This window comes from Rutilus rutilus, assembly GCF_951802725.1.
Source record: "Rutilus rutilus genome assembly, chromosome: 7".
NCBI lineage: Eukaryota > Metazoa > Chordata > Actinopteri > Cypriniformes > Leuciscidae > Rutilus > Rutilus rutilus.
In genome coordinates, this window is record NC_140221.1 from 32,639,646 (window position 1) to 32,655,382 (window position 15,737).

General features: G+C 37.0%; 1 protein-coding gene across 1 annotated transcript in view; it reads right to left on the bottom strand.

Annotated features, from left to right (window-relative positions):
• Positions 1-270: 270 nt before the first annotated feature.
• The window catches only part of zmat4a (zinc finger, matrin-type 4a), a 100,516-nt gene continuing 85,049 nt past the window's right edge, over positions 271-15,737 (bottom strand). The window contains exons 6-7 of the mRNA XM_084413296.1: positions 13,102-13,198; positions 271-593 (exon numbers count right to left, since the gene is read on the bottom strand). Of these exons, the coding sequence (XP_084269422.1) occupies positions 566-593; positions 13,102-13,198 (125 nt within the window). The 3' untranslated portion in view covers positions 271-565. The remainder of the gene's footprint in view (positions 594-13,101; positions 13,199-15,737) is intronic.

Sequence of the window (15,737 nt, forward strand, 5' to 3'; positions counted from 1 at the left end):
ATGATCCATTTGGCAGATTTTTGGATGGATATTGCTTAGCTGAGAAAGTGACCACAAGTACGGTATTCAGTCATGCACACAACAACTGACTGAGTTTAGCTATATAAACTTCTGCCGCAATAACAGAATAACTAGCAGATGGGTGTCACTGGATGAAGTCACATCTCCTCCAGAGATTCAGAGCCTGATGTCTGTGTTTGAGTCATGAGGAGGTGAGCTGCTGTAGAGGAGGCTGGGAGGTAGAGAAAGGGTTCGGGATGACTAAAGGCTGACTTTAAGAGGATCTTTAATCTTCTTTTGCAGTCAAGTTGAGAGTAAGACAACAGAGTGAGAGAGAGAGAGAGAGAGAGAGAGAGAGAGAGAGAGAGAGAGAGAGAGAGAGAGAGAGAGATAGAGAGATAGAGAGAGGGAGAGAGAGAGAGAGAGAGAGAGAGAGAGAGAGAGAGAGAGAGAGAGAGAGAGAGAGAGAGAGGGAGAGAGAGGACAGAATAGAGGCAGAAAATCCCGGGCAAGCTGATCACAGCTTGTCTGACATCAATCCAATCATCTAGTTTTTCCCATTGGCTCACTGGACACACAGCTGATTTTTTAGGCTAAAAAGAGAAAAAGAAAGTTCAGAAGGTCAGATGATACCTTATAATGCTCATTACAGAGAACCACTGTAGAAACCTTTGAATTTTCACCTATCCAACCCTGTAATCTAATCGGAAACCTCAAGGAAAACATTTCAGATCTCTGCTTTAGGGCTTGGAGTGGTTGGTGTTCAATCCCGTGCCTCTATCAGACAGGTTTAAAAGCTAAAGTCAAAACACAGTACATGTACCCCGCACTCAAAACAAAAGTACCCATCCATTTCTCGCTGTAATGACGGCTGGAAAATCTGTGAAATTTCACCGGAACAAAAGATAATAATGTGCTGTGTAAAAACATGAGGGTGTTATGTCATTACACATTACCATACCCCGAACTCTAATGCTATACCACCAATGCAGCTATAGGGAGAAAGAAAAAAATAGATCTTGCTGTAAAATATAAGGGGGACATTTTGCTTGAGGTCTGTAATTTGCCAGCAGAATCATTTCTATGTCCTGTAAACCATGTTCACGTCTCATTAAATATTTACAATGAAATGTAAAAAAGTGGCTTTTACCCTTGAAAGGGACAAATCTTTAAAAGTAACAGTAAAACGGTGGAAAATTGGTGATATTTGTCTTCTGGTTGTCAAAGAATATTCTATTGCTCCGATGGTTTTACACGGTAAAACTTGAATCAGGTTAGCAATTCAAGGATCAAGCCATAGCCATTAAATGTTGTCATTTAGTACAAGTTGCTTATAAACTGAGTAGAATTTGTCGAATCTTGCAAGTTTCTAATAACTTGTGTCCAATAAAATATCCTAAATTTTTTTCTGGATAACACCACAGTTATAAGGGATCATTATCCAAGAGTTACGCTATCTCAAGAAAAGCTGAAGGCTCAAGAATAGAATAGAATAGAATAGAATGAGGCATTTATATAGCGCTTTCATATGTACTACTGTACACCCAAAGCGCTTTACAATCCCATCAGGGGATCTCTCCTCAACCACCACCAGTGTGCAGCATCCAATTGGATGATGCGACGGCAGCCACATTACCACCACACACCAGCTATAGGTGGAGAGGAGAGAGAGTGATAAGAGTCAATTCAGTGGATGGGGATTATTAGGAGGCCATGATTGGTAAGGGCCAAGGGGTGGAATGTGAGCAGGACACCGGGGTTACACCCCTACTCTTTACGAGAAATGCCATGGGATTTTTAATGACCACAGAGAGTCAGGACCTCGGTTTTACGTCTCATCCGAAGGACGGATGAGAACAGTCTATAAATTCAGAACATTCAAGAACATTCTATAAAGTTAAGAGATTTGTGGGCACTGTTGATTCAGTTATCAAGAAGGATAGGCTGTAAATGTTGCTAGAACAGGTAGTCATTCAAAACTCTCCACACAAGCAAGATAAAGACTTGGTATGGAAGCCATGGAAAAGCAGTAATGAGTTGTAAGAGCACCAGTAGACTACAGTATATCAAGAGCTCTGCAGAACACTTGTCTGCAGGTGATGGTGAAGCTATTATTCAGAAAGAACCATGTCATAAGAAAGTGATTGTGTCTGAGCTGCAATGTGAGGGATAAAACTGATTAAATGATCAACATCCCTCTAAACCTTACCTAAAGAGGAATGGATGGTGAAAAAAAAACAAGATAATCTGTTTTACCATAAATTCAAGCTTGCAGGACAATGACCTTAAACATTAGATCAGATTAACACTGGAATGGCTCAAGAAAATGCTACAATAGTCTGATGTCAATCCAACTAATATATAAATCTGTATTTGAAAACACAATAAACTGTTCTTGCTTTGGATAAAAGCATTTGCTAAGTGACTGAATGTGAAAGTAACCACTTTAAAACATCCATGACAGTGCGCACATTTTTTTTAAATAATGTGTAATTTTTTCAGTTCTTTGAAATGAAAGTGTCAAGAAGGTGAAATGAGAGACTCGATAAAGGTTCTGGTTTATAGTGCACCGTATGTGATTTGAAACCAAAAACCAAAAGCAGAAATAACATGTAGATGGCTCAATTATGTTAAATTAAGCCCACAATTAGAGTAACGCTATGCATGGAGCAATAACAGCAACAGCGAGAGCACTAAATGCAGCCCTAATCTTTGATGCCCTCCACTATTGTTACAACCAACATGAGCCAGAACGGACACAAAAACCCTGCGAAAACACCACTTCATGTGACATATCGAAGGACTCTGCTAAGGTTCAGGTCACTTGATACAGTGAGAGGGAGAGGACTGTTTATCTTTGCCATAGTAATGAAACACCCCAGATGCCTCTTCAAAGGGCAATTTGCATTCCAGGCCTCAGCACTAAAACCATCCTTCATTTCCAAATGCCAGGCCTCAGAGGATTATACACATAAATTCTGTAGCACACAATCTTTTTAAAACAGCCCAGTAAAATCTAGGAAGACCCCCAACCCCAGTTGTCAAAAGTAAATGAAAAGCCTTCAATCAAGACTCTTTGACCATCACTTGAGTGGCTAATTGTTTCATAATTGCTTGAATGCAGTAAAACGGTTGGTTTACATACTGTGGCATTCAATTATAATTTTGTTTGTTATTTCCTCACAAACTTTTTTCACAATAAAAAATCAAATTATTTATGCATTAAGCATTACAGCATATCTTTATATTTGACTATTTTTACTGTTCTACGTATTTAAATGAACAATACACAACTTTGGACAGTTGCATTAGTATATGCATCACATGCATCATTTTTAAAGGTGCACACAGAACCTTGGCCTTTCTATCTCCATCTGTGGTCTTCTGCACAAATGAATCGGATGGTTTAAGGTAGACGCATGGTTGCCTGTGATCACCATATAAGAGCAGATCTGTCATTCTACACCACTGACATTAAGAAAGTCCTAAAGTCATATATGGATGCATAAAATGTTACCTGAGCAAGTAGCATAAACTGCCAGTAGTACATTTTACCTAAAAAAAATCTGTAATGCACCTTTAATGCAGAACAAAGCAAAAACATTAAATGGGTAATGGGTCATTGGATATCATTCAACAACAACAACAAAAAAAAATCTTTTTTTTTTTTTTTCATAACACAAAACATGTATTTTTGTATTGTCTTTATTGTGAATTGCTATCAGCGGCCCAAAATAATCCAAGCACTGAAATGCATTAATTTTGCATGTTTTTTTTTTTAAACTCTTTTATGACAAAAGTAAGCTTTATCCTATTTCCAAGATGTTTCTGATTACTTAACAGGTCAAGCTCACAAGCTGAAATTTGTTCTGCAGAAGACAAACTGTAGGCCTACCTTCATCATGATGTTTTCATACAGCATTTGAACTTGTTGCCTTTCCACTTAAAATAGCTGTACAAAACACGCCATCCGTAGTTAATAATTTACAGTTCTCACATCCCAAATTAAGCAAAACGAGGTAGCCTGGAGCAAAATATTACATAATAATCTTCACAGCTTTAGGTCCCACGTTCAAACTAAATTGCTGTTGCCAAACCAACGCTGACCTCCATCCACCTTCTCCCTCCTACCTTCCCTTCTTTCCTCCCTCCAGTGTTATTTTCAAGTGCTGAGCTTAAGTACAACGTAATGGTCCGATTTACACCCGTGCAGTGTTTTATGGTTCTACCTTGCAGTGTAATTGAGATTCTGAACAAATACATTTAACAATTTTATATTTTAGTTTTGTGAAGAAAACTTATTAAATTTCAAGTGTTAAATGAAACAAACATTTCATAAAATTTCACACTGACATTGTACTTTTGATCCTGAGACCCTGTCAATTCCATGGACTGACACAGGGTCATTCATGTGTGATTTCAATAACACAGACCTCTGTATGAGCAGGACTCGGGTAGCAGGACCCTAAAAGTAAATGAGTTGCAGTTGTGGTGATTCATTCTTCTCCTAAGGCAATGCTCAAGCAGCTTCCCTATTAAGCTTCTGAGTGGAGGGTGGGTGTCTCAGGATAGAGACATCAAAGAGTCATGGTCTGATCTTCTGCAATCGCAGCTGTGATGTAAAATGGAGGAAGCACTTGGGGCATACAATTTGCATTGACGTTGTGGGATTTTGTATGCTAAATGCTGTTCTTCATGCGTAGGGTCCTCAGAATGGATCTGCCCACTATAGTGATATTTCAGAATTTTAGTCATTTACAGTACATAAAAATAGTCAATACAGATTTATTTATTTTTAAATTAAAGATTAATTGAGTCAATTTCTGTCATGGCAACTCTGAGTGTTTGACACGGTAATGGATATGAAAATGTTGATATGTTAGATCTGCTACGCTGCTGCTGTTGGTTATTGCTGCTGCTGCAGAGCAAGTACAGGACTTGCTACTGCCAATACATACACGACACGCTGCTGTGAGCATGACAGACATACTACTGCTGTACAATATAACATATATGAATTAACCATAGCAGATCTATTCAGGTGGAGCTGGGGAAGGTGGAGGGTTTCTGAAAGCGCGCTGCAACTGCTACAGCAAATGCTGACCGAGTATTTGAAGGTTGAGCAGCAAGCTCATTGGCTACTAATACAGCAGGAACCAATTAGCTGTGCCCTATAAAGGAATGATGTGATTGCAAGCAGATTGAGTAAAGGACCTATCAGCCTGCACCATCTAGAGTTTCATGACAGAACTTTGTTTTAATAGAAATTCAGCTTTGTGTTAAATGAAGAGGCTGTTTGGGCTTGTTTTGACAGACCTGGACGCTTATCTAGGATCTGTCCAGTCTAAAATCCAAGATGGCAATCTACAAGCAAACATTACATGTAACAGTTTAATATGAACAATAAATAATAAACAAAAGATAAACTTTTTGGCATAATGTTTCCATGAAGAACATTCATGGAACTTTTCCATTGCACCGGTTTAGTGGTTACCAGGACAAAATCAGCAATGCCATTGAAGAACCATTTTTTGTTCCCCAAAGAATAGCTCAGTGAAAAGAATTTAAATAATTGAAAACACCATTTTAACTACAGGACAAGCAGTTGAATGGATTGGATGAGAGCAAAAATGGAAATTCTGTCATTATTTACTCACTGTCATGTTGTTCTAACCTGTATGGCTTGCTTACTTCTGTGAAAAAAGATGGTATTTTGATTTATTTATTTTTCTCTCCATACAATGAAAGTTAATGTTGGCTAATGATGTTTCGGACTCCACTGACTTTCCTTTTATTTCTTCAAAATACCTTCTTTTGTGTTCCACAGAAGTAATAAACAACATGAGGGCGAGTAAATGCTATACTATCCCAGGAGAGTAGTAGTCACTTTTAAACATTTGTCTCCTCCACATTGTAATTTGTCAAGACAAGTAGCGTATAATTAGTTAAGCGGAGAAGAAAATAATTTTTAAATGTATCAAATTAATTTCAATCTCTCAAAAGACGATACTCATTTGACATGATATAAATCAAGTCAAAGCAACTGGGATACAAACTTAAGTTAATTTAAGCAAAAATAAATGTTTACTGTGATACAATTTTGGGATTAATGGGACTTAAGCGCAGAGTAAGGCTGAATAAAACAAAAACACACCGCTTCTGTCTCTGTTTTTATCCTCTGTCACACATAATAAGTCTCATCACAATATGAAGCCAAAAGCAAACAATTTTGTTTGAAGACTGTCTTAGGCTATTTGTTCAGACTGTAACAAAATCAATACTTCATGTTTTATCGCTGCTCTGAGTGTAGACATGTTTATTTTACAGAGAAAAATCAAGATTACCCTAGGGAGCTTACTTCTTGTGTGAGACAAACAAATCAGCCAAGATGGTGTTTGGAAAATGGGGCAAGCAAGATTGAAGGCAAATAGCTTGTTGCAGACAGGATGAGACTGGAATCAAAGAGCTGTCAGGTGGCTGAGCGCACGGAGACATATCTTCCTGGCTGTAAGGTTGCTGAGCAGGAGAATTGTAGGGGGAATGAGATGACGGACAGGAGAGGGACCAGGGTGAAAGGATTTCATTAACCAGCAGGGTTAAAAGGGGCAGTTGGGGTAGAGGAACATTGATGAGAAGTTCATAAGGGAAGCATTTTATTGTATACTGTTCAGTTTAATGTACTGAACATCACCTTTAATAACTTCAGCTGAAAAACAATGGGGACAGACGAGATTCCTAATACATTTTATAGGCACTTTCATTACCGTTAAGTTGTCGTTTGCGACAGCTAGTAAATTGAGATTTGTAGTCGGCATGTGTGGGAGTCTTTTTATTTAAAGGTAGGGTAGGCAATTTTTGGAGAGGCTAGCAACAGCAAGCTAGCTTTGAAAGCATAAGATCAAAGAACATAGCATTACAATAATAATGAATGTAAACATCTTAAAAGACAAAACTTGTACCTGACTTGTACTAAAACTAAAACTCTGACTTGTACCACCTGACTGCTGCCGATTAATTTCCGTGAAAATTGTGCATAATTGCGAGAAGACATTAACAGCTCTGAGCAGAATGTCACAGGTTGCCATCTCTTAAACATGGCATGAAGGCAACATAAGCTCATTGGGTCTCATTCACTAATAATTGCATGGATTATTTCGTATATGTACACACAGGCGAACTTCTCACGAAAAATCTCCACCTAATTCATAACAAGTTCGTACACACATGAATTTGTTCTTAACATCATTCTGATGTTAGTGAATTTGGAATATTCTAAATGATTGGCCGCACTCAGTAATTTGCATAAAACATGCCCAAACCATCTTCATATAAGAGCTTTCCATACACACGCTTTCCTCAGCCTTTCATTATTCTCGTCAAACTTGCCGCTGTTTGCAGATGCGCTCTCGCCCGATCCTTGAGAAGTGTCAAATGTGCCATTCTCACAATAAACACCTTTTATACAGACCCAGATTACAGCCCTCTCATTAGCCAGCTGTACACACGCGTATACCTGCGTTATTCAGAAAAACCTTGCAGCTGAACATATAATGCAGATTTTCCTATGCTTTAACTGTATGTATACGATGGAATGTATTTAAATGAAATGAAATTGTATTATTTAATCATTTTATTACATAATTATATATATGGGTTATATAATACAGTTAATGAAACATACTTCAATATAAATATAGTTGTGTTGGGATGAAACATAACTTCTTAACAAGATTATAAGACAGTACAGTGTCAGTGCTTTTTGCGTACGTGAGGTTTTAGTTATATTTTAGAATCAATTTTATAACTAAATTTCTGGTGAATCGTGATTTGTTCTTAAAAACGTTCGGATGCACATTTCACGCACACATTTGTACGTACGCATGCTTAGTGAATGAGATCCATTGTTTTGGTTCAGGAGGAACTGTAAATGGTGGCTGCTGTTTGTTTGTGGTGCTCAGTGGCTGTCGGTCTACAACTCTGCATAGCTTCATGGAAAATGCTGTTGATGTCTGCGCGAGCAGGGTGTGAAGAGGTATGAAAATACATACATTGACAGGCAGGTAGGACATTCTATATATATCCTATATATATATATATATAACAATTGTCTTTGTCTCTGTTTTCTACAGTTGATAATGTGATGAGAGACTGACAAGCAAGGCATCTGCTTTCTGATAGACTCATTACATCTGTATTATCAGGTCTAACAATATAAATGCAACCTAAAAGATGTTCAGCGGTCCATTTTGTCATTAATATAAATATACAATATATAAAATATACAATATAAAAAAATACTACATGCATTTGTTTTATTTATTATTTAGAACTATTAATTCACATTAATATTTAACTATTATTTTTAAGTTAAATAAAATGTGTGTGTTCAAATTCGTTTTTGCTGTGGTATAGAATTGATAATCGTGAAATTTGTCTATTGGTACCAACCACTGAAATTCTGGAACCTTGACAACACTGGTAACAAATGTAACTAAAAGCTGTGAAAATACACCACATACAAACTAAAGACTAATTAAAAAATGAATACTGGTGGAAAGGATTACAAAGAATGGACATCATTATGGTGATATTAAGTCATTTTTCAATGTAGAACAACAAATATTTTCCATAAGAATGTTGTTAGTTCTTAGACATACTTTATGACAAAGGACATGAACACAGTGGGAAACAACAGTTGCAGTTACCAATTTTTAGTGAAACCTTTCAAAACACCAATCAGAAGTGCTGTACACTGCATAAGAGAAAGAGTGTTTGTTGATGATGGGTATGGAGGAAGGTGTGATTTTGTATGTAGGAAGCATGCTGTTCCTGTGCACATGCTTTGATGCTGGGACATTGATGGATGGTGCAACAGGAGTGTAGTGATGTCATGGTAATGAGCCTGTCGGCCAGGCTTGACCTATTGATACTGGAGTTGAGGAGGAATGAGTCTTTTTCCTCTTTCTTATTCTGTCCATATCCTATAGCCTCTATGTCCTTTCTTTATCATCGGCCTTCTCTGTGTTAATCTGAAAATTACATGTAGGCCTACATAGAACCCTTGTGTCACTGGCCACTTGCTTATGTGTAACCACACTGTTTGTTTCTTACAGAAACAATGTATCAGACCAGAGCCACTTTATTAGGTACACCTTGCTAGTTCCTTCAGAACTGCCTTAAAGGGTTAGTTCACCCAAAAATGAAAATTCTGTCAGTAATTACTCACCCCCATGTTGTTCCAACCCCGTAAGACTTTCGTTCATCTTTGAAACACAAATTAAGATATTTTTGCTGAAATCTGAGAACTGTCTCACTCCTAGGCTCACGCATCACACACATGACCAGCGTCGGCCAATAGTGAGCCTACGTGGTGACGTACAACACTGAAGCGCTGTGCTGTTACACTACGTGAATTCACTCAGGCCCACACAGAAGAAAATGAATAGTTGAAAAGTCGTTATTTTTGGGTTTTTCCCCCACAAAAATTAGTCTCGTCACTTGATAAACTTATGGTTGAGCCACTGTAGTCACTTGGACTATTTTAACGATGTCTTTACTAACTTTTCTGGGCCGGCAAGTTTCGATCCCTTGGAAGCCTATGGAGTGAACTAACCCTTTAATTCTTCGTGGCATATATTCAACAAGGTGCTGGAAACATTCCTCTGAGATTCAGGAGAGGGATCTCAGATGAGGTCTGAGATGAGGTCCATATTGACAAGATCGCATCATGCAGCTGCAGCAGATTTGTATTTATATAAACAATTGTTTGTGTATATATATAGTACACACACACACACACACACACACACACACACACACACACACACACACACACACACACACACACACACACACCTGTGTATATAAACACACACAATATACATATTTATATATAAATAAATACACACACTATTGCATATATAAATACAAATCTGCTGCAACTGCATGATGCAATCAAATCACACAAACTACTAGACAACAGTATTTCTAGATAATACATTCATCAGCAATGCCATTCCCCCAAATAAACCTAAGAAATGTGTTCCTCTAAATTAAAACACTCCAATGGAGAGTGGATAATACAGAGCTGAATTGAATTACTCAATATAAGGTTGTTCTCAATTTGGCAGGGGAAACATATTTGGCTTGTTGGCTAAGATTGTGTTTGATTGAATTGAGAATGGAAGAGGGCAGGGGGTTCATTTAGTCTGTTGGAGGACATGCAGTGTGTGTCTGTCTATCAGCAGGCTTATCAGTACTCTTATCACACACACACTTATTTTGAGTACCATGTAGCACTGAAAAAGACCTCTGTGGTCAGCTCAGGTCATGCCCAAATATCTGATACAGTTTCCTGTGTGCAAATAGCTTTGGTTTTGGTCTTTTTTTTCCTTTCAGCCACTGCAAGGATCAATGGTTTATGGAAATCATTTTCAACAAGTTATTTGCCACAGCAAAGAATATACTACTTAGTTTCAATATGCTACTCAAGTTTTGATTCCAAATAAAAAAAAAATCAACAAGCAGATAAATTGTTTCCAATTAGGGCCTTATAGAAGCTTAAATGTTTTTTTTTGTTTTTTTTTTATCTTTTAATGACCTAGCGACAGTCTTTTATGCCTTCATTTCAATAAGGCTTGATTGTTGTAATGCTCAACATGCTGGTGTCAACCAGTTTTCCCTTTCACGTTTGCAACTGGTTCAAATTGCTGCAGCTAGTTTCTTGACGGGAAAAAAAAAAGAGGGAGCATATCAACCCTGTCTTAGCACATGTACACTGGCTACCGGTAAAATTTAGAACTGATTATAATGTTTTAACTTTTGTATTTAAAGCCTTGCATGGCCTGGCTCCAGTTTACATTACAAATCTTATTTGTCCCTACCCCCCCAGGAGATCTCTTAGATCTTCTGATAAGTTATTATCTGTTCCGTTTCTTGCTTGAAATCCAAAGGTGACAGAGCCTTTTCTGTATTAGCCCTAAAGCTGTGCAACTCACTACCTCAATCTTGTTTATTTTGAAGCACCTTGGTCAGCTTTCATGTTGTTTTATTGTGCTATATAAATAAAAATGACCTTGACCTAGCCAAATTTTTTCTGTTCCAAACTTTTCAATTCTCACCCTCATGTTGCTCCAAATCTGTATGACTTACTTTCTTACGTGGAACACGAAAGAAGATATTTGAAAATAAATACACGTGTGGGAATGTGTACTGATATGTACGGTAGGGCAGTGCTAACCCTGCTCCCCGGGTAAAAAGCGGAGCTAACCCTGATTCTAAATTACAAGTGTAAAACGTTACTTTACGCGGGGGTAAAGTATCAGTATCATTACAGATACTTTCACAACACAGTGTGAAAAGCCCTTCTGTGTTATACAGTAAAATATCATTTTTATAACTGGATTCGGAAATTCCTTCTGCATTACAGGGCAGACTATATATGTGCAACACGCCAATGTCCAGCTCTGTTTGTTTGGTTATACATTTTTGTGTCAATATGTATTTGTGTGTGAAACTGTCAACTAGTTGAGGTGGTCCACAAACCACCTGAATACAATCAGCAGACCCCCAAAACATATGCTACTGGACCACAGGATAGGGAAGACATCAATATGATGATGAAAAGGCTGGACATCAGACAGCTATGTAGGTGGAGTCAATCTGGACTTTGTAAAGGACTTTAAAAAATGTAAGACTTTAAAAGGACTTTAAGATATAAAATAGCAAAAAAAAAAATTCTACTGAGGAGAAAGGTTGAAGGATTTTTCTCAGTGATATACTGTAGAGCTGAATGCTAACTAAAATCTCAATTTTGGATGAGCTCCTAATGTTTCCACAGCTAATAACCCCCCCGTGTGTGTAAACAGAGGAACTGGGGTCAGCACCAAAATGATGGAGTAATTCATTCAAATACGCTTGGAGCAGAGTGTTGAAAGAAGGGGGAAGCTCCAAACAAAAAGATTAACTGCCAATTCAAAGTACTGAAAGCACAAGACTCATAAAGACAAGAATACAGTAGATTTAAAGCAGGCCTCATTCACGGGTATATCAATGGGAACAAAAACTCCACTTTAATGATCAATAAATTCAAGAGCAATCCAAAATGCCCTGGAACCTATCACCACTATAACCGAAATCTATTTAGTACACTAAATACTCCAACCTTAGACATTCTACTAAATATAAATTAGTAGTCTGTCTGTTTAATATCTGCTATCACTATATTTTGATGGTCCCCCAACAGACATTCTACTGACTATTAGTAACTTTTCAAGTACGTCAACTTAATCTACCCTAACAGTCTACTAATACTCTAATGAGAGTTAGTTGACATTTAGTTGCAAATTAATTTGAATTAGTTGACATGTAGATACAAAGTTACTTATAGTTAGTCAAATGTCTAAGGTGGACATTCAAAATGAATTGTAACGGTTTAGTCTCCTTTTGTATCATCATCATCATCATCACCTACTGTGACAATTATAATATCTCACTTTCATTGATAGACATCGAACGGAAAACAAACACAAACACAATGGACTAGTACTGCTTATGTAGATCTGCTAAAACCAAACATAATATTCTCCCAAAGCAAACTGTGGTAGTAGCAAATTTGCATATTTTAATTAACTGTTGATCTCAACTAATTATATTATAATATAATGCATATGTGTTTTTAACTATAATAAACATACCATTTTAGTTAATTATATTCAAATAAAAGGTTTTATTTTTAAGGTCCAGGAGCTTTAAATACTATGTGTGGATTGTATCAGTATTTCTGTGTCTTGTGACATTTCCTCAAGGTTTAATTGGGTGCTTAATTTTCCTCACAATTTCCACACACTGCACTGGACCAGAATTTGCAGTGGCAATGAGTAAAAATAGCTGCCCACTGCTCCGGTTGTGTGTGTCCACGTTTTGCAGTGCGTGTGGGTGTGGGTTCACAACTCGCTGCTCCTGATGTGTGTGCACTAACTTGGATGGGTTAAATGCAGAGGGCAAATTCCGAGTATGGTTTACCTTACTTGGCCTTGACATGTCACTTTCAATTTCACTTTCACTTTCATTTAAGAGTACACATTTCACATTTGCACTTACTTATTTTGGTGCTTGGAGCCCTGCAGGTGTGCATGATACTGTGCCACTGAATTCAGTGTGACACTGCAGACATCACATGTGTAGCAGCGTTTTAGACCTACACAGAAAACAGACACAAACAATTTTGTGTTATTAGCAAGTACAAAAATTCAAATGCATATAACCTAACATGGCAACCAAGAAGCTGTGAAATCTCATGACGTATGTCTTTCTATGACATTATCTTTATAACATTTAGAGGACAAAATGTAATATTTTATTTTGTTATATTTGGGTTGTGGCATTAAAAAAAAACAAGCACTCTTGTTTTGTCCACGGCCTCTCCACCATGCTAAGCTAAAAGCAGAATGGTCAATAAACCCTTATCATGTCATTCCCGAGAACAGAAGGACAAACTGTGGAATGAGATAACACTGGTCTCGATCTCTCTCAGTCAGCAGAGGCTCACACGGGTCACTGCTCGGCTGTGTTTTGCAGTTCTGCCTGATCAACTCTCCTGATTACTGTACTCTGAGGGAATGTGTGTGTGTGTGTGTGTGTGTGTGTGTGTGTGGAGAGAATCAATTAAAGAGACATAAATATAGAAATGCCTTTTTTATTTATTTATTTGAGTTTTTAAGAACTACTGTGCAATTACAATGGAAGGTCTCTCCATGAAAAGAGATCAATGTCGAGGGAGGGGGGGCCTTTTGAGGAGAGGAGGCTCCTGTGTTCTCTCTTGTGTGTGAGTCTGTATCAAGTGACATTATAAATAACTGAGAATACCATGTGGCTTGTAATGCAGTTTGGGATACTGATGTTGTCGCACCTGTAAGGGCGAGAGAGGGGAAGCCAGGAACCAGGTCGCTCTTATGCAGCTATAAAGGAATATGAAAAGAGTGAAAATTGGCTGAAATGAAACAACACTTCATATTATTATTCCGTGTTTGGGAAGCCACTTTGAAACTTTATAGCTGCTCATAATTTTAAGTACAGTTCATAAACCGATAGATGACGCTATTAAATTTAGCAATTACAGCACTTATTAGGTTAAAAACATCTAAATTAGAATGAAAGCATTAAATTGAAATAAACTTGAAGATAAGTACAACTAAGAAAGCTAATTTAGTACTAATTCACAAATACTGTATAGTGTCAAATACTCTAAACAACTTTACAAAATATTTTGCTTCAAAAAACAACCCTGAATGTGTGGATCAGAGGTCTTCAATCCTGCTCCTGGAGAGCCACTGTCCTGCAAAGTTTAGTTCCAATCCTAATCAAACACACCTGAATCAGCTCATCAAGCTCTTTAGAATCACTTGAATATTCAAAGGCAGGTGTGCTGAAGCAGGTTGGAACTAAACTCTGCAGGACAGTGGCTCTCCAGGAGCAGGATTGAAGACCTCTGGTGTGGATGAAAAAAATATTCAGGGGATAAATATATCAGTGAATTGATTTTTTTTTTTTTTTTATAAATGTGATTTTTTATTGTGAATCATTTATTCAATCAGTGAATTGTTTTTATTTACATAAACTGAAAAGTTATCCACTATATATTAACAAACCATATACATACATATACACACACACACATATATATATGGGTGATTCTCCAACTAGGAGCACTTTTGGCACTGTGAGCTTATGGAAAATTCACTCTCTTAAAACACACTTAAAACAATCTTCCTAGCTTCATTAATTTGTCTTCTAACACAATATAACAGTGGGCAGTTTTAGAATTCCATGGAATATTATTATTTTTAACAGTTTTTCTGAAGAGTGCTTTCAAAAGATGTCATTTCCACCACTTTTCAATTTATGTATTTTATTACAATATAATATTGTAAAACTGATTATATCAAATTATGTATCAGTCAACAACATCAGTGGCTACCTAATCATGTAACGAAATAAATCTTAATACTTCATGAACTTAATGTATTTTTATTTAAAGTTGCTAAATGCCACGAGTTGGGATTTTTGCCTACAGCATTTCATTTTTGCTCAGGTCTATGTTTATTATAAGTCACTCACACATATATTGTAAGTAATGACCTATTACTACTTGATTTAAAATACATTAAGATCCACATCATTGGGTATTCTTTTTTCTTTTTTTTTCTTTTTTAACTGTAGTGGTGGAAAGTGGTGGAAATGACGGTTTATGGTGGAAAGATTGCTTCTGTTTATTTTTACATAAATTGCCAGTCCAAAATATTTTTAACCATGTATTTTATTATTTAACATATATGAGTTGAACAGTATACCTAATAGTTTTAAAAATAATGATTACAAATGATATGCAAATTATATGAACCTGCTCAAAACATTCATATAAATATAGATAAATAGAAATACTGTACTGTACTGGAATGGTGATATTGTAACTGTTGTGTTCCTGTTTAGTCTTATTAGTCACGTCTTTTGTTTTCCCGCCACTTATCCATTGCCATGTCTACCATCATTAGTTCATCATCATCACCTGTGTCTTGTCAATCACCTTCATCTGTGTCACCTGGTTTATGTTCATCAGTGTCTGTATTTAGTTCCCTCTGTTCAGTCAGTATTGGTCTGTTCTCGTCTATGTAACGTCTCAACCTGTGTGTGAATCCTGCCATTTTGTATTGCTTGAGTAATATTTGTAAGTAAACACT